Here is a 19817-nt window from a genome sequence, read left to right on the forward strand (position 1 = left end):
CAAGGAAATTGGCTGAGGAAAATGTTGTGTGATCAAGTGTAAGGCTCAAGTGCATTAACATATTGCCCCACTAGCATGGCAAGATGGTAAATAAGATCAGCTCCTTAAGTTTAGCTTTATTTAATCTAATTTAATTGTACCAAATCACAATTCAAATAAATATGCCATAAAATCTTATAAATTCTAATGATCATAAAACATCAATCGATTTCAGATTCGGCCATCAATAAGGCCTTCAATTCGTAATTTAAAACATAAAATATGAACAGATAATTAAACAGTCGAACAGATAGACATGCATTTAAACTAGTACATTCAATCAGTCAGTTCAGTATTTCAGTCGATTCAATTACTTATCATAATCAGTCTCAGTTTAGCAGTAATCAATGGGGTTGTCAGTAATCAGTGGTGAGGGTTATTACAGGGTGCTTGGCTAAAGTGGCTATTCCTAGTCCTAAAAAGACTAAGATGGGTCGTAAAACTGTTGATTGCATATTCATTGGTTATGCTAAGAATAGTAGTGCAAATCGATTTTTGATTCATAAGTTAGAGCATTCTGAAATACATGTAAATACTATTATTGAATCTCGGAATGCATCATTCTTTGAACATGTGTTTCCTAATAAAACCGAACAAGAGACTAGTACTAATAAAAGATCTTATGATGCTATTACTAGTCATGATCACGAACAAGATCAAGAACAAGAGCAAGAGATATATCAAAATAAGGAAGATGAACCTAGGTGTAGTAAACGTGCTAGAACCTTAAAATCTTTTGATCCAGATTTTCTAACATTTTTTTTAGAAAATAAGCCTTTAACTTTTTAAGAAGCTATGTCCAGTCTTGAGGCTCCTTTATGCAAAGAAGCTGTAAATAGCGAAGTTGAATCTATCTTGCAAAATCACACTTGGGAATTGGTGGATTTGCCACCAGGGTGTAAACCTCTTGGATACAAGTGGATTTCAAGAGGAAAATGAAAACGGATAGATCAATCGACAAATACAAGGCAAGACTTGTGGTCAAAATATATAAACAAAAAGAAGGTCTTGATTACTTTGACACATACTCATTGGTTATTAGAATAACATCCATTAGAATGTTTATTGCCATGGTATCTTTGTACAATCTAGAAATTCATCAAATGGATGTGAAAACAGCTTTCTTAAATGGTAAATTAAATGAAGAAATTTACATGGAACAACCAGAAGGATTTTCTGTTCCAGGAAAAGAAAAAAAAGTGTGTAAATTGGTTAAATTATTATATGGTTTAAAACAAGTTCCAAAGCAATGGCATGAGAAATTTGACAAGGTAATGATGTCAAATAGATTTAAAATTAATGAATGTGACAAATGTGTTTATGTTAAAAACACAAACAAATGTTATGTTATAGTATGTCTTTTTGTGGATGATATACTCATTATAGGTAGTAATAATGACATGATTAAAACTACTAAGAAAATGTTGAATAAACATTCTGACATGAAGGACATGGGGATTGCTGATGTAATACTTAGTATAAAAATTACCAAAACATCAGAAGATTATGCTTTGTCACAATCACATTACATTGAGAAAATACTTGACAAATTTAGCAAAGAAGATAATCATCTTGTTAGAACACCCGTGGATGTTAATTTGTTTCTTTCTAAGAATGTACAGGGAAGTATTTCTCAATTAGAGTATGCCTAAATTATTGGAAGTTTAATGTACTTGATGAATTGCACTCGCCTAAATATAACTTATGCAGTAGGTAAATTAAGTAGATATACGAGTAATCTAGGAGTAGAACACCGGAAAGCTATTATAAGGGTTCTAAGATATCTTAGATTTACTCGTAACATTGAGCTAAATTATACTAGATATCCAGTAGTACTTAAAGGATAATGTGATGCAAACTGGATATCGGATACTAGAGACTCAAAATCCACCAGTGGATATGTCTTTACTCTTGGTGGTGTGGCTGTATCTTGGAAATCTTCCAAACAGACTTACATTGTTAGGTCTACTATGGAATCATAATTTATAGCTTTAAATAAAGCTAGAGAAGAAGCAAAATGGCTTCGTCACTTCCTTGCAGATATTCCAATGTGGCCAAAATCGGTGCCTGCTATATCCATACATTGTGATAGCCAATCATCAATTGGTAGAGCACAGAGTTATATGTATAACAGTAAGTCACGACACATTTGTCGTCGACATAATACCATGAGATAACTACTCTTTAATGGAATTATTTCTATTGAATATGTGAAGTCTAAAGACAACATAGTGGATCCACTAACCAAAGGGTTAGCAAGAGAGTTAGTTGAGAATTCTTCAAGGCGAATGAGACTTAAGCCTATTTAATAGGAATTACCACAATGACAACTCAACCTAGTTGACTGGAGGTCCCAAGATCTAGGTTCAAAGGGACAACCGAGTTGTGTATAACTCATAAGAATCACTAGGGAATCAAACTCCTACCAATTTCTATGATGAAATAATGATGTCTGCAGCGATTCAGGTTAAGTAATACTTTTAATGATTCTTATATCTAGGAATACCTAGTGGAGTATGGTGTAGCTCGACTTTTTGTGCTCCTTTCGGATATGATAGCCCTACAGTTCGGACTCCCGTGGTTCTGAATCTGATCTCACAAGTGCAATGTGAAATAGATAAACATAAAAGAGTCAAAATCCGACAAATCTTTTGAAAAATCGATTTTGAATCAAAATGCCAAAAATGGACTGCTTTGCCAGATACAAAGTCGCCACCTAAATATTTTTAAAAAATTTAGGAAACCCATGACTCGTGCCAAAGGCCACGTGTCCGTCATCACCAAGATTGTCTTCGCTTGGGAACTTAGGTAGGAGAGGGGAAGGTCATGAATTGAACATCCCCGCTCACCCAATCAGAGATCGGCCTTTACTAATCATGATGTGAATCTTATTTACATTATATGCTCTTATTTCGATTATTAGGCTAGCATTACAATGTGGTGCGCATACAAGTATAGACTAATTTGTAAAAATTAGAACAATTTGATTTTATGTTTGTTTTTGAAAAAAGTTTGTGAATGTGCCACTTGAAAAAGTGGGCTCAAATGTACATTAATCAAACTGTCCCAATTCAAGCAACTAGCCTTCATCAACAAGCATTCAAATAGTTTATCACTTAAGCACTTAGCCTTATGGCAAGCATTCTAGACATGGTAACAATCACACTCATGCAATATGCTAAAGCAAATAAAAGCTCACCTAGTACTCCAAGCCAAAAAAGATGACAGAGTTAGAATAATGCATGATCCTAACTATGCAATGTAACTAATGCAACAAATGGGATATGCAATTAATAGGCTTGGCTACTAATATGGCATATGAATCAATTTGATAGCATGCGGTCTAAGCATGTATTCAAAGAAGTATTAACTAACAATGCAAGTTAGAATTATGAACCGAACCGCTTGCATGCATGACAATGGATGCAAGGCATGAAAGATGCTAAATGAAACATGTTGCCCTAAACTAACCATTATAAGTAGGTAAATAAAAGGGAGAAAGATGTGGGGTTGGAAGACATACACATTATTACAACTGTGCCCTCGCGTAGGAGGGTCCGAATAAACTAATTAGCTAAGTTAATTAATTAGCTATTACAAAACGAATTAACTAATTATTACAACAACAAATTTAACCAACTATTCTAGCTAATTAAAGAATTACAATGCAAAATTAATCAATCTAACTAATTAATTAATCACAACACGAATTAACTAGCTATTCTAACTAATTAATAATTACTACACAAAATGACTTAATTTACAACACCAAATGAACTAGCTGGCAAGTTATTACAAGTCCACAAGCGGACGGGTCTCGATAAGTAAGGGAAATGCTTATGCATGCACGAATTTCCACCAGAAAAACCCACTATTCTGCTACCAGAATGCCTCTATTGCACAATTAGAATATCTTCTGACCTCAACCTCTGCTCTGTTCTGTTCCAAAAAGTTGCTGCTCAGTTTGACAAAAGTGGTCGGCAGGCCAGAAGTAGTGGCCGACCGGCCGACCACAAATGATAGCCTGCTGTCCAAAAAAAGTGGCTTGCCGGCCATTGAAGCTTGGTTCCTCCTGCTGCAACAGAGGACAAACAGAGCATCCTCAGGGGGATGTTTGTATACCTTACCTCTTCTTATCATCAAACAGCTCAAAGGAGTGGCAAGTTCAATCTGCAAGCCATCAATCGATGTAATTTCATTGCATGATGGCCTATGAACCAAGGTGTACAATTTTAATCAATGCACAATAAAAGACTCTCAAACCTCCTCCCTATCATGGATTGATTAAGAGAAGTGATTGACCTTGGAAACTTGAACCATTTTATTACTAGCAAGTATGAAATGCCTCAAGTTTCATGTGTTCAATTAATGTCTGATTGAACAACAAATTGCTTATTATCTTGCATCATTTTTAGTCATAGTTTTATTATTTCATTTTAATTACCAACCATTCCTTAGTTCATTGAGTCCAATAGTGATGTGTAAGTCCTCTAATGGAAAGGAGTACCAAACCAAGTGTTGTTTTAGGCGTGAGAGAAGTGTCATGCCATTGGTAATGAACCCTCAAAGAGATTAAACCATTAAGCACAACAATCTTAATCTCAAGCTTAAAAAAACAAGTAGTTTGAGACAACTTTCAAAGCAAAGAAAAAGCCAAGAAAGGAAGGAGGTTGCAGAAGTGATTAAATATGAATACAAGTATGGAAAGTAAGAAATAAACACTATTAACTCAAAGAGGTTGGTGGCTAAGGCCTAAACCACCAAGCCTATAAGGACTATTACACTACAAGCATGTTATACAAAGCTCAAATGAAATGAACAACTAAAAACAGTCCTAAAACATACTGGAATTAAGAATAAAATAGCTAAAACAATAAGCTACAACACGGAGCAAGTTAAGCTAGTATGCAAACACAAGGAGGGGAGGCTACCCCCTTCATTTTTGGGACTCTAAAACATGGTTTTAGCCTCTAAAAAACCTTTGAGATTCAGTATTAAAAAGTTCAAAAAAAGTTGACAAGAATGTGGCAAACACAAGGGCAAAGGCTTGAGAAGTGAGGTGCAAAGAAGGGTGATCCATCCCCCCGCCCTTAATGGCTTTAAACCATAAGTTTTAGCCAAAAAATACAGAGTATAAACAGCCCAAAAATAGTCCAAAAATAGTAGAAAAAATGGCAAAGAAATCAAAGAAATAAGCCAAGACTTATACCTCTTGAAGAGGAGAACCCTTTCTAAATGACAAATCAACACTTATACACCCTTAAGAGCTCAAAGTATGCTCAACAGTAGCTCAGCTCAAATACCACAAGGTTTGGTTTAGAGTGTATAGGTAAAAGCTTAAGAATTTGCAAAAGAGAGTGGGAATTATCGAGAGAAAGAAATATTTTTGCTCTAAAATTTCCAACCCTAAAAAATGGAAGGGGAGGTCTTCTATTTATAGAAAAACATGAAACTCCCTCAGAAATATCCATACATACACATGTGGGCAGATGCATGTATGTGTAGAAACAGCTGGCACAGCTGGCAAAAATATCTGTAAAAACACACAAGTGGCTGGCAGGCCACTAATGTTGGCCGGCAGCCCACACTAGTGGGCCTGCAGGTCCTAGGGTTTTTAGGCTTGAAAAACTATGGTTTTGGTCCAGAACAAGGCAAAAGGTGTGTAAGGTTTGAAGGCTCAAAACTGTGGCATTCTACTGAGGACTTCGAGCACTTGACAAGCATGTACAAATTCATCATTGGGTGCGCAAGCGGTGACGCCCAAGTCCTAAGGGCGGTCAAAAATGGGGTGTCTACAGTTGCCCCTCTTTGATAGAACTCAAAGTCATGAAATGACGTGAGTGAATGTCAAAGCCCGAAGACGACCTATTTTGACAAGGCCGTAAGCTTTGGGCAAACAAACAAAATACAGATGCAGTTGGTTGAACCCGAGGGTTGCTTATGTATCTCTTTGCAAAGAATCAAACCGACGTAGTTCAAGGGCAGAATGCAAAATGATACACAAATGTAGCAAAACAATGTAATGATATACAATGTAACGAAATAATCAAACCACAAGCAATATGAAACCATACAAATACCATAAAATGAGGGAGATGCAAAATCAAACTACATTTTATATAGAAAAGAAGTGGGCACAGCCAAATGACGCCTAACATAGGCTAAGTGCCTACATCCTCAATACTGGCCTCAGCGCAGCATGGTTCTTACACATAACAGAATCATGTTTCAACGTAAAAGGGATGCAGGCACATACAAGACTCTGTTTTTCGTAGAAAAAGAAAGAGTACAAGTAATTGGGTGGTATGATATAAATGAGGAATGATCTGTCGAGGAAAGATAATGATCCTAAATGCTGAATGTAACAAAACAAAGTACAATGCAATGGATGCAATGGATGAAGAGGCGCAAGTCGAACCACATCTTACCTAGAAAAGATATGGACACAAAACAATCCACGTCTAACACAGAAAAGGTGTTGACACCCTTAATACTGGCCTCAACGCAGCATGGGTACTTACACATGACAGAACTATGTTTCAACGAAGGGAACATATGAGCACATGCTAAACCAAGCTTAACATAGAAAAGATGCTGGTGATAAAATAGATAATGCAGTGGATGCGATGGATAATGTAGTAAATGAATAAGGTGACATACTCCAACCATGCTGGAAACATAAGAGAGGAAGAACATATCCCAAACACGCTGAAATCGTGTGAGGAAGAGAACACTCTAATCACGCTGAAATCATGAGAAGAGGAAGAATAAATCCCAAACAGGCTGAAATCGTGTGAGGAAAGAAACACTCAAACCACGCTGAAATTGTGAGAAGAGGAAGAATAAATCCCAAACATGCTGAAGTCGTGTGAGGAAAAGAACACTCAAACCACGCTGAAATCGTGAGAAGAGGAAGAATAAATCCCAAACACGCTGAAATCGTGTGAGGAAAAGAACACTCAAACCACGCTGAAATCTTGAGAAAAGGTCCTAAGAAAATCGCTCAGGGTCGCGTTCCATGCGTCTGGAGATAAATTCCAAACACGCTGAAATCGTATGAGGAAAAGAACACTCTAACCATGCTAAAATCGTGAGAAGAGGAAGAATAAATCCCAAACACGCTAAAATCATATGAGGAAATGAACACTCTAACCACGCTAAAATTGTGAGAAGAGGAAGAATAAATCCCAAACATGCTGAAATTGTGTAAGGAAAGGAACATTCAAACCACGCTGAAATCGTGAGAAGAGGTCCTAAGAAAACAGCTCAGGGTCGCGTTCCACGTGTCCTCTTGTGTTCTTCGAACTCTTACCGTGTGTTCTTCGAACTCTTACCTTCAACTCACAATACAAGGGTCCTCAAATGCTAACAAGGATATGGAAGCCACGGATGTCACCTTTTTCCTTGATCATATTCACAACTTTCCCTATTCTCCAACAGGGTGACAGACTAGGTTGGTTTAGTATCCAGAATTGAGGCGCATACACGCTACCTCAACCTATGGGGCTGTCATACAGATTTTAAGCCGGGGATACACCCTTGGGTATTCAAACCAGATTTTAGTCTCGAAAATTCCAAACATTTATGTTCTAGGCATCGCCATTCGAACTCTGGTTTCCACCGTCGCAGTTGGTCTCCTAGGAACTCATTACAAATACAGCCAAGATGCCTCTGGCAAGGAATGGTGTTTAGGGATTGCACTTTGATCGCCATTCTGGCTTGAAGTAGGCATGGGCTTGAGGTCGAAGTACGCTCATACTTTAGAGAATGACAAGGCCTAAAAATGTGCCTTCGGAATGCAATCCCAAAAATGCTGAAATTGAAACAAACTCAGATGCTCTGATTTTCCCTCTTTCTCTTTTGCTTTGCAGTCCAGAACCTATGTAGCTTCAAATAGGTCCTTGTTCTATTATTTTCTCTTGATCGGGGTTGGACCCTGTAGTTTATGAAAGAAAGAATCCTTTTTTGCACACCATGTTAGGAATGACACAGTACTCTGAGCATAAAACAATTTATTTTTGAAATTGAAACCGAGAATGAGTTATCTTAACCGGGTATTGAACCTACGACTAACCACAGTACTCAATAAAGGAAAAACAAAATAAAACAATCTAAACACGTCTATTTACACTCAAAACGACTCAAAACAAGAATCGAGACAAACAAAAACAACAAATACAACACTACCTCTCAGTTCAAGGGGAGCCCACTGTTTCTCCAGGTGTTGTTTCCCATCCTTTCTCATTTGTGATTCTCACATCACTTTGGCACTCAATCTCTGTTTTCTCTGAAAAGCCCTTTCCAGACTTTTTCTCTCAGCACACATCTCTCTATTCTTTAATCTCTCTTATTTTTTTATCCCTTCCCAAGTGTGGTTGATGGATAAGCTGGAAGTTGTGGACCTTATGAGGGGGGTTGAATATTCTGCTCCATTTCTAGTCGTGCTTCACACTTGGCTCGATACCTCACTGCTTGAAGGATGAGAGAGTTTTTTGGCCTCTGTTGTTAGCCTCAGTTGTTCCTTTTCTAGCGAGTACGTTGACAATGGAGAAAAGATAGAAAACTTGACTCGACTGTGCCCCTAGTTCATTATTTTGACCATTTTTTTTTTTTGGGCTTTCTGCTAAAACAATTTTGACCAACATGAAAGCAAGATTAACATGCTTGTTCGACTTTCTGATTTGAAATCATGTAAGTCAGGCTATGAGTACTGAAATTTTCCTTTTTTGGATCCAAGAAATGGTCCAGTTTTGGAAAAATGGAAAAAAATTTGAGAACCTCATTAAAAATCCTCAAAAACTGTGTTTGCAAATGGCCACTACCCGACCAACGAGGAATTAACTCTTGAGATACACAACCTCAGATCTAAACTTGATTTGTCTTACAGTTGAATCTTGTAACGGAATAGGACAACCGATTTTGAACGACGACGAGCATAAAGATGAGCCAATTTACACATGGACAGGATAGCCGAGTTTGAATAAGGATAAGCCAATCAACATGGATGAGACAAGCAAGTTAAAAATGGTTGGGGCTAAACTTCAGGATGAAGTTGCCTACGTATCCCAAAGATGGAAATTAGGCCATACGTAGTTCCCGGGGTTAAGGTGCACTCAGGTATTAACACTCTTCTTTTGCGCTATAACTTTTGCCAAAGCCGCCCTTTCGGATTTTCAACCTTGTGAGCTCTATTTTTCTTTCTCTTTCTTCTTTTTTTATTTTTCATTTCCTTTTCATTTCTTCTTCTTTTTTTCTTTGTTCTTTTTTTCATTTTTCGTTTTTGTTCTTTTTCTTTTTCTCTTGCTCTAACTTTTGCCTGGGTCACCCTTTCGGGTTTTCGGCCCAGCGAGTCTCTCAAGGATGGAGAAATTTAACTTGTCCATGTTGATCGACTGTAAGATCTCTAGGCCATCTGAATCCACGAGAATGACTGTTGTTCCTGATTAAATAGTCTTGATGATGTAAGGGCCCATCCAATTGAGTCTGAATTTGCCCCTAGTGTTGTGAATAAGAACTCGATTGTCCTTTAGCAAAAATTTTCTTCTCTCAGATTCTGGGATTTGACTTTCTTGCCGATCTCTATAGGCTTGAGAAATGACTTTGTTTTGAATCTTTGAGCACATCTGACATTTTTTGCCCCTAGTTCAAGGGTTGTTTCTCATCCAGCTATGCGAGCTTCCTTCGAGCACATCTGACCTTCTTGCCCTTAGTTCAAAAGTTACTTCCAATTCGGCCATGCAAGCCTCACATTTTGGTCGACCGTTGAACATTCTGAATCAAAGTTTGAAAGCAAAGGGGTCGAGTCTTGAGGTCGAGAGTGATCCTATGCTGCATAATCTCAAGATCAATTCCAAGCATGTCTTTGTAAGACCACGTAAAACATTTTTTGAAATCTTTTACTAAAACGACTAGTCGCTGGTGCTCTTCTGAAGACAATGTAGAACCAATTTGGATCAAGCCAGGATCTTTCTCGGTACTCACATTAACAAACATGATTTCATTCATTAAGGGCTTAGAATGCCTCTCTTCCTCTCAGTTGATCAAATTTTGCAAATCCCGAGGAATTCTTTCCTCTTTGTTTTCATCACAATGTTAGAAAAGTTTTGAAAAACTTTGGTCAATGTAATGATTTAAAGGTACAAAGAAGTAAATAGAAATTACTGCTGTTTCATTCAGAACTTCTGGCTCAACTAGCTCCATGATAGAAACAGATTCCAAAGAAAGAGTAAAAGACAAACACAAAACAAGAAAGTGATGTCCGAGCTAACACCCCCGAAATCACCAAAATAAGACTGACGCAACACCCGGTTTAGAAAGTAAAATAAACAACATTTTAAATTGCTCAAAACAATGCGTGCCATCCACCACGCTTAGAGGAAAATAGGTGCCATCAGTAGGTGGTTCATCCCCTGATCACAAAACTAACCACATTATCCCCTACAGTTCATTGATCCAACGTCGATAGACTTTGTAGGACCCGATGGAGTGATGACCTTATTGTCAGTCAGATCTTGAACTTCATGGCGAAGACGAAAACAATTGTTAGTGTTATGGCCAGTTTGTTGATGGAAGGCGCAGTACTTTATAGCATTATACTTGGCTGGAAGGGGATCCAAAAAAGGCCGAGGATCAAGGGGTTTGAGATGGCCTTGTCTTTTGAGGATTTAGAGAGCTTTAGATAAGGTCATGTAAAGGGGATTGAATGTGAGGTTACCAATCCTGACAGGATTGACAGAGGGGTTGACAGGTGTTGACCGGGTTTAATGATTTCTTATAAGTGTAAGATTGGAGCTGAAATGGGTGTTTCTGGTATGGCATCCCTTTTCCTAGTTTATCCCTAGATTCAAAATGCCCCCAACCTGAATGAGAAAAGTGTCATCCACAGTCTTTGTAACAATTGCAAGCACTTGTTGTTTTTTCAGCCCTTTGACCTTCAAAGCCTCAATAGCCTACTAAAGTTGTTCATAAGTATCAATACTTGTCTCGGCCTTGTTCTTGCGACTTGCTTCAGCTTTGCCAAGGGATTGGGTAACTATATTGAGGCGAGGCTCAATTGTTGTTGACATGTCGTCACTCAGATTTGAAACAACTTCAAGTTAGTCTTTTTCAATTGCAGCTTGCCCCAAGATTGGGGAGCTTTTTGGCGTGAAATTTCTAGCATGTGATGTGGTCAATGATGGAATCAAAATCCTAAAGGCTAAATCTGCTACAGTTCTCTACAAATCTTCAATCATGCTCATTAGCACAGAAATAGTGGGTTCATGGGTTTGAGATGATTGGGGTTCAAGTGCAACCATCATACACAAGTGCATGCTTTTTGGAATGTATATCTCAAGCTTGGGTAAATAGGCTGGGGTGATGTATATGTTGGGGTTGTAAGTGGATGGTAGTGTATGGATTAGGTTGAGGTGTGAAGATAATGGGTTAGTGGTGGCCTGAGGTCCTTTTGGTGGAGCTATGATGTCTTCATCAATAAGATCCTAAATCTTATGACGGAGGTAGATGCAACGGTTTGTATCATGACCGTGCTGTTAATGATAGGCACAGTATTTAGCAGGGTCATATCTTGGTGGAAGAGGATTTGGGAGGGGTCGTGGTTCTAGGAGCTCTAGGTACCCTTTTTCTAGCAACGTTTTCAAGGCTTAAGCAAGACTCGTGTAAAGAGGATGGAAATTTCGGGCTTGGGGCCGAGTTGAAGTGGTTAGTTTTTGGCTATTGATGGGAGTGGTGACAATGTTTACTTTTGAGCATTTCACAACTGTGCTACCACTGGTAGTAGCATTGGAACTGCGAACAACATTCTTCTTCAAAGGCTAATTATCTTCAATAATGATCCCTTGTCTAATGGCATTCTCGATTTGAACTCCCATTTCATAAAGCTCTGTAAAGGTAAATAGAAATAGAACAATCATCTTCTGCAGCAACTTGCCATACAGATTCCGAACAACTATTTTTATTTGATCCTTTTCGGAAGATCTCGTGGTCATCATTGAGGCTTTGGCCCTCCATCTTCTCACAAACTCAGAGAAGCTCTCCTTCAGCTCTTGATGGGTTACCTCGAGATCACGAGTTGTGACCTCAATCTGTGTATTGTAAGAGTACTGAGCAATGAAGGCTTTAACCATCTCCTCCCAATTCTGTTTGACGGAATCTTCCAACTTAGCATACCAAATGACCGCTATACCCGACATGGTGCGACTAAAGAGAGATAGCTTCTATGGTCTAGTTAAGCCCATCGGCTGCAAGATATCAAAAAATAATTGCAAGTAGACCATCGGATCCCCGGAGCCGTCAAAACAATCAATGTGTGGCATCTTAAACCGATCCGGCAATGTAATTGTAGAATCAGTGTATACATCCTCTATGTCTGAGATGGAGTTAACCTCTTGTGCTCTTTTGAACAACTTCTCTAGTTTGCTGACTTTGAGCACAGTTGGATCAACTTCGAATTCAAATGGTGCCTCGGTCTGATAAATCGGTACTTTGGAAGCTTGTACTGGGATTGGCTCTATTGGATTGCCGTGGTTTTCTTGGACATTGGCAGTATTAGCAGTGGCACTGGGCACAGGAATAGCTGCGGTGGGTACACGTAATGCAGTGGCCACTGTTGGCTGCGGTTGCTGTTGCTTGGTTATAACCTCAGCTTGACGGGCGGTAACCTCGGCTTGACGGACCGCGTCATGCTGCAGTGTCTCGACTATCTGTTGCAGATGGTGTATTAGTTTCTTCATACTAGCTGGGGGATACTGTGCCATTGGAATAGGCGACTGGTCTTGTGTTGGACTGGAAATAGATAACTATTCCCGAACCAGACTAGACACAGGTGAGTTGAGGGGTGACTGCTGTAAAAACTGAACTGGTGAATTCTGTTTGATTCTCCTCCGTCTTGTAACGGATGTGAGTGAGGTAAAGATGGGTTGCCCTTGAACTAGGTTCCCAACCTCACAAAGTCTATTGATACGAGTCCAAAGTACCTGGGAGATATCGGAGCCTTCTAAAGCTATGGTTCTAGGACTACCTTGTAAAAGAGAAAACATAGAGCATCTCAGCCCAATTTCACTAAAATAGACAAAAACATAGCTAAATAAATGTACTCCCCGCTGAATTCTGCCCTATAAACTAACACTAACTGTACCACTGATATGAAGCACCCCTGTACAGTTTCACTGTAAAACACATACCAGTTAAAAGAGAACCAAAGCACCCTTATGAGGGGATAGGGTTACCCTATCCTAGTTTTGTCATGAACTAGGGTTTCACTACTTCAATCAAGCAGTTTCATGCAATCCTATATTCAGGTGAGCATCTTGTCCTAGTTTGGAATAGTCACTAGGGTTTTACTATATGCAACTAGGTCGAATGGTCAAAGGGGGTACCTCAACAAGACTACCTAAATACCTCTCACACCTAACACGGAGAAGTGAAATGAGGATTAAACGATATAGCGGTAGTCCAGATCCAAGGGTTGTGTTCCCAACATGGCAGAGCCCACGACCGGTCAGCCTTTTGGTAAGCTTTTGGGCAAGCCTCCGGCAAACCATCCAAAAATAGTAGATGACAAACACAGTAACGTAAGAACACCAATGCAAATGCAATGCAAAGAACATATAAGTATAGATAAAATTTCACATCATGAAATTCGAGTCAAGTTCTCTAAGTCCCCAGCAGAGTCGCTAGAAACTGTAGCTCGACTTTTTGTGCTCCTTTCAGATACGATAGCCCTACAGTTCGGACTCCCTTGGCTCTGAATTTGATCTCATAAGTGCAATGTGAAATAGATAAACACAAAAGAGTCCAAATTCAGCAAATCTTTTGGAAAATCGATTTTGAATCAAAATGCCAAAAAATAGACTACTTTACTAGATATAGAGTCGACACCTAAATATTTTTGAGAAATTTAGGAAACTTATGACTCTGCCAAAGGCCATGTGTCCGTTATCACCAAGATTATCTCGGCTCAGGAACTTAGGTACGAGAGGGGAAGGTCATGAATTGAACACCCTCGCTTGCTTGATCAAAGATCGGCTTCTACCAATCATGATGTGAATCTTATTTACATTATATGCTCTTGTTCTGATTATTAGGCTAGCATTACTATGTGATGCACACACAAGTATAGACTAATTTGCAAAAATTAGAACAATTTGATTTTATGTTTGTTTTTGAAAAAAGTTTGCGAATGTGCCACTTAAAAAAGTGGGCTCAAATGTACATTAATCAAACGATCCCAATTCAAGCAACTAGCCTTCATCCATAGCCATTCAAACAATTTATCACTTAAGCACTTAGCCTCATGGAAAGTATGCTAGACATGGTAACAATCACACTCATGCAATATGCAAAAGCAAATAAAAGCTCACCTAATACTCCAAGCCAAAAAAGATGACAGAGTTAAAATAATGCATGATCCTAACTATGCAATGTGACTAATGCAACACATGCGATATGCAATTACTAGGCTTGGCTACTAATATGGCGTATGAATCAATTTGATAGCATGCGGTCTAAGCACGTATTCAAAGACGTATTAACTAACAATACAAGTTAGAATAATGAGCCGAACCTCATCCATGCAAGACAATAGATGCAAGGCATGAGAGATGCTAAACGAAACATGATACCCTAAACTAACCATCATAAGCAGGTAAATAAAAGGGAGAAAGACGTGGGGTTAGAAGACATACACACTATTACAACTGTGCCCTCGCGTAGGAGGGTCCGAATAAACTAACTAGCTATTACAAAACGAATTAACTAATTTTTACAATAACAAATTTAACCAACTATTCTAGCTAATTAAAGAATTACAATGCAAAATTAATCAATCTAACTAATTAATTAATTACAACAAATTAACTAGCTACTCTAATTAATTAATTACAACACAAATTAACTAGCTATTCTAACTAATTAATAATTACTACACAAAGTGACTTAATTTACAACACCAAATGAACTAGCTAGCTAGTTATTACAAGTCCAAAAGCGAATGGGCCTCGATAAGTAAGGGAAATGCTTATGCATGCACGAATCTCCACTCAAAAGACCCACTGTTCTGCTGTCAGAATGCCTCTGTTTCACAATTAGAATATTTTTTCACCTCAGCCTTTACTCTGTTCTGTTCCAAAAACTTGCTGCTCAGTTTGACAAAAGTGGCCGACAGGCCAGAAGTAGTGGTCGGCCGGTCACAAATGGTAACCTGCCGTCTAAAAGAAGTGGCCTGCCAGCCACTAATGCTTGGTTCCTCCTGCTACAACAGAGCACAAATAGAGCATCCTCAATGGATGTTTGTATACCTTACCCCTTCTTATCATCAAACAGCTCAAATGAGTAACAAACTCAATTCGCAAGCCATCAATCAATGCAATTTCATTGCATGAACCAAGGTGTACAATTTCAATCAATGCACAATAAAAGACTCTCAAACCTCCTCTCTATGATGGATTGATCAAGGGAAGTAGTTGACCTTGGAAACTTGAACCATTTCATCACTAGCAAGTATGAAATGCCTTAAGTTTCATGTGTTCAATTAACGTCCGATTGAACACCAAATTGCTTATTATCTTGCATCATTTTTAGTCCTAATTTTATTACTTCATTTTAATGACCAACCATTCCTTAATTCATTAAGTCCAATAGTGATCTTTAAGTCCTCTAATGGAAAGGAGTACCAAACCAAGTGTTGTTTCAGGCATAAGAGAAGTCTCATGCCGTTGGTAATAAACCCCCAAAGGGATTAAACCATTAAGCACAACAACCTCAATCTTAAGCTTAAACAAGCAAGTAGTTTGAGACAACTTTCAAAGCAAAGAAAAAGCCAAGAAAGGAAGAAGGTTGCAGAGATGATTAAATATGAACACAAGTATGGAAAGTAAGAAATAAACACTATCAACTCCAATAGGTTAGTGGCTAAGGCCTAAACCACCAAGTCTATGAGGACTATTACACTACAAGCATGTTATACAAAGCTCAAATGAAATGAACAACTAAAAACAGTCCTAAAACATACTGGAATTAAGACAAAAATAGCTAAAATAATAAGCTACAACACGGAGCAAGTTAAGCTAGTAAGCAAACACAAGGAGGGGAGGCTACCCCCTTCATTTTTGGGACTCTAAAACATGGTTTTAGCCTCTGAAAAACCTCTGAGATTCAGTATTAAAAAGTTCAAAAAAAGTTGACAAGAAGGTGGGAAACACAAGGGCAAAGGCTTGAGAAGTGAGGTGCAAAGAAGGGTGATCCATCCCCCCGCCCTTAATGGCTTTAAACCATAAGTTTCAGCCCAAAAATACACAGTATAAACAGCCCAAAAATATTCCAAAAATAGTAGGAAAAATAGCAAAGAAATCAAAGAAATAAGCCAAGACTTATACCTCTTAAAGAGGAGAACCCTTTCTAAATGACAAATCAACACTCACACACCCTTAAGAGCTCAAAGTAAGCTCAACAGTATCTCAGCTCAAATACCACAAGGTTTGGTTTAGAGTGTATAGGCAAAAGCTTAAGAATTTGCAAAAGAGAGTAGGAATTGTCGAGAGAGCGAAATATTTTTGCTCTAAAATTTCCAACCCTAAAAAATGGAAGGGGAGGTCTTCTATTTATAGAAAAACATGAAACTCCCTCAGAAATATCCGTACATACATGTGTGGGTAGATGCATGCACATGTAGAAATAGCTGGCACAGCTGGCAGAAATATCTGTAAAACACACACAAGTGGCTGGCAGGCCACTAATGTTGGCCGACAGCCTACACTAGTGGGCCTGTAGGTCCTAGGGTTTTTTGGCTTGAAAAACTGTGGTTTTGGTCCAAAACAAGGCAAAAGTTGTATAGGGTTTGAAGTCTCAAAGCGGTGACATTCTGCTGAGGACTTTGAGTACTTGACAAGCATGTACAAATTCATCATTGGGTGCACAAGTGGTGACGCCCAAGTCATAAGGGCGGTCAAAAATGGGGTGTTTACATATGACAGGATACTCTTCATAAGAATCGCCTATATGAGTGTGAATTTGGCCAGTTCTATGAGATTAGTGAAGGGTTACAATTCTCTAAAGCACTCATGAAAGACCAGGTTGTTCATGGCCAAAATGAACACACTAGTGAGAACTAAATTGTGTCTGGTAATATACTGTGTACGTTCTATTGTCTTGATTTACACAAATGGATAAACAGTTCAAGACATCATGTTCACTAGTTAGCTAGTAAATCTGACAGTGTCTCACAAGGGAAGGTTCAAAGCCAAAAGCTGTCTATTCTTTGCAGAATATCTTCAATTTCTGTACTCTCTGTAATAAGATCATGTTGTTGCATTTTCTTTCTGTCAAATTCTATTCATGTGGAAGATTGTTAGAAATTATGATTTTTATAGGCTTATTTTGGGCCAACTTTGAGTGGGGTCCACACGTCTTTTAGGATGGGTCCAAAAAGGTGACATGCTCATTGCCGCATGGCAAATCACACGGTGAAGACGGTTCGTCAAAACCATTTATGAATGAATGAGAAATTGAAGAGTCAAATGTGGGTTTCCTTAATATGGTTGTCCCACATTGAAACTTTAAGAGAGCTTATGTGGGTATATAAACTCTAAGTGGACATACTTGGGTTGGGCCCCAAGGGGCACCCCAAGTTTGAGGAAATGAGGGCTTATGGACAAAGTGGGTTTTGGCTCAAACCACCACACAAGCGTCGCCGTCGTCCGGCCAGGCCGTGCGCGGGTGCGGGTTGTGGGTCAAGTTTTAACATTAATTTTTTGAACAAAATTTATTTGAATTTTTTTCAAAATTCTTGCAAGAAAATTGGAATTTTGCTCTAAAACAATTTGAATTCAAATTATTGGCTCCCAACCAGTGTGTCTATTCTGAACCATTCCGAAGCAAATTCAAACAGTTTTTCAAACAGTTTTAAACAGATTTAAAACTGCCCAGCAGATTCAAATAGATTCAAAACTATTTGCACCAGACATATTCAAATTTGCACTGGTTCATTTCAAAACTTCGAACCTGTTCAATTTGAACTTGTACCTGTTTGGCTCTTCCAACAGTTACCAACTATGCCTATAAATACAGAATCATTCCAACAGATTTGTTCATCCAAAAAATTCAATTCTCTTCTCGTTTGTGCTCTCTTTTTGCATTATTCTTCATACTAGTTTTTAGAGACATTTCTAAGAGTATAGAACACAGGTTCTAGTTTGCCGAAACAAATTGTTTTTAGTGCTAATACATTCTGTGTAAGATCATTGTATCATGGGAAATAGACGCCATTATTTTGTAAACACATGAGCGGGGCGAATCTGTCTTAACAACAAAGTGTCACACACTCGACTTGATCATTCTTGTTCTTAAGTTGTTTCGGTAAGTAAATTCTGTAAGTAAATTATCTTATTTGTTTGTTTCAATAAAGCTCACCCTCTCCGTAGTTGTAATCTATGCTTTTATCCTAGACTTGTTCTATTACTGAATTTTTATGATCAACGTTTGCTTTGCAGTACGAGTTTTGAGTCTTGATATTTCATAGTTTCTCTTTAGTGTTTCATTCGTTGATTTTTATTTTATTTGGTGTAAGTTTTTTGTTTGATGGATTCTTTTGTAAGTTCCATTTAGGCCTTGTTTGCCATGTACTAAAAAGTCAAAACGTGACTATCTCATTTAAGTCACATCATCTTATTTAAGTCACATAACTTCAAACCCAACCTATATCCAAGTAATAGAAATTTCACTGTTTAAAAAAAAAAAAAAAAAGTGCCCATGAAGCTGTGACATCATCAATGTATAATAAAACAATATTTTATGTAGTTACATAAATTTCATTCATTATGATATACCTTCGTGCCCAAGGTACTGAATTTTGAGCTCTGATTTGTAGCTCGAAAAGAGTCTCCACAAATCCCCCGAATTTGAAAAATGTGAGTTTTGAATGTTTGGCTCAGAAAAGAAGAAGGAAGAAGAAGAAGAGAAGGAAGAAGAAGAAGAAGAAAAAGAGAAGGAAGAAGAAGAATTGGAGGGGCCATCAACCATTCATCTTCATCATCAACATCATCAACTATTTCAGATCTAGAAAAAAAAAAAACAAAACAAAACAAAATCGGGCTGGGGCAGAGGCGCAATGATCGGCGACGGAGGCAGAGGCGCAGCAATCGGCGGAGGCGGAGGCGCAGCGATCGGCGGAGGCGACGGATTGGCGACGGCCTCTTCCCCTCTCTTTCTCTTTCTCTCTCCCTCTCCCTCTCCCTCTCGCTCTTCCTCTCTGCGTTTCAAACTAGAGGGGGAAAAAAAAAAATTGAATTGCTGAAACTTTCGGGCCATTCGGGGAGAAGTTTTTCGAGCTATGAAACATTTTTATGATAAAAAAAAGAGAAATGTTAGAGATCATGATAATTTTGTCATGAAAATGATTATGAAAATTTTGTGATCCTTAGATTACCTTGATTAGTGTGTGGTGTTTTATTGTAAGTGTAATTCAAAAGTTACAAATCTTTCATAATTATTTTCATGAAGGACTTTTCATGACACCTAATATTACTGTAAAAAAAAAAAAGTACACGATGTGCAACTAAATGTCAAACTTTTAAAATCTTATTTTACCATCTAAAAAAAAAAAAAAACCCTCAATTTTACTACAAGAAGAGTAATAAATAAAACAGAAAATACTTTCTCATATAAAACAGGGAAAAACTCTCTCCTCTTTAGCCTCCGCACTTTATCGTCAATGGCGGCAACGGGCCACCTGCTCACTCTCAATCTCACTCCTTCCCTTTCCTCCCGCCGAAAATTAGCCCCCG

General features: G+C 38.3%; 1 protein-coding gene across 1 annotated transcript in view; it reads left to right on the forward strand.

Moving 5' to 3' along the window:
• Positions 1-19682: 19682 nt before the first annotated feature.
• The window catches only part of LOC114318838 (protein TOC75-3, chloroplastic), a 4196-nt gene continuing 4061 nt past the window's right edge, over positions 19683-19817 (forward strand). The window contains exon 1 of the mRNA XM_028265805.2: positions 19683-19817. This exon is cut by the window's right edge and continues 1082 nt beyond it. Within this exon, the coding sequence (XP_028121606.2) occupies positions 19745-19817 (73 nt within the window). The 5' untranslated portion in view covers positions 19683-19744.

This window comes from Camellia sinensis, chromosome 14 (assembly GCF_055761805.1).
Source record: "Camellia sinensis isolate YWXY chromosome 14, ASM5576180v1, whole genome shotgun sequence".
NCBI lineage: Eukaryota > Viridiplantae > Streptophyta > Magnoliopsida > Ericales > Theaceae > Camellia > Camellia sinensis.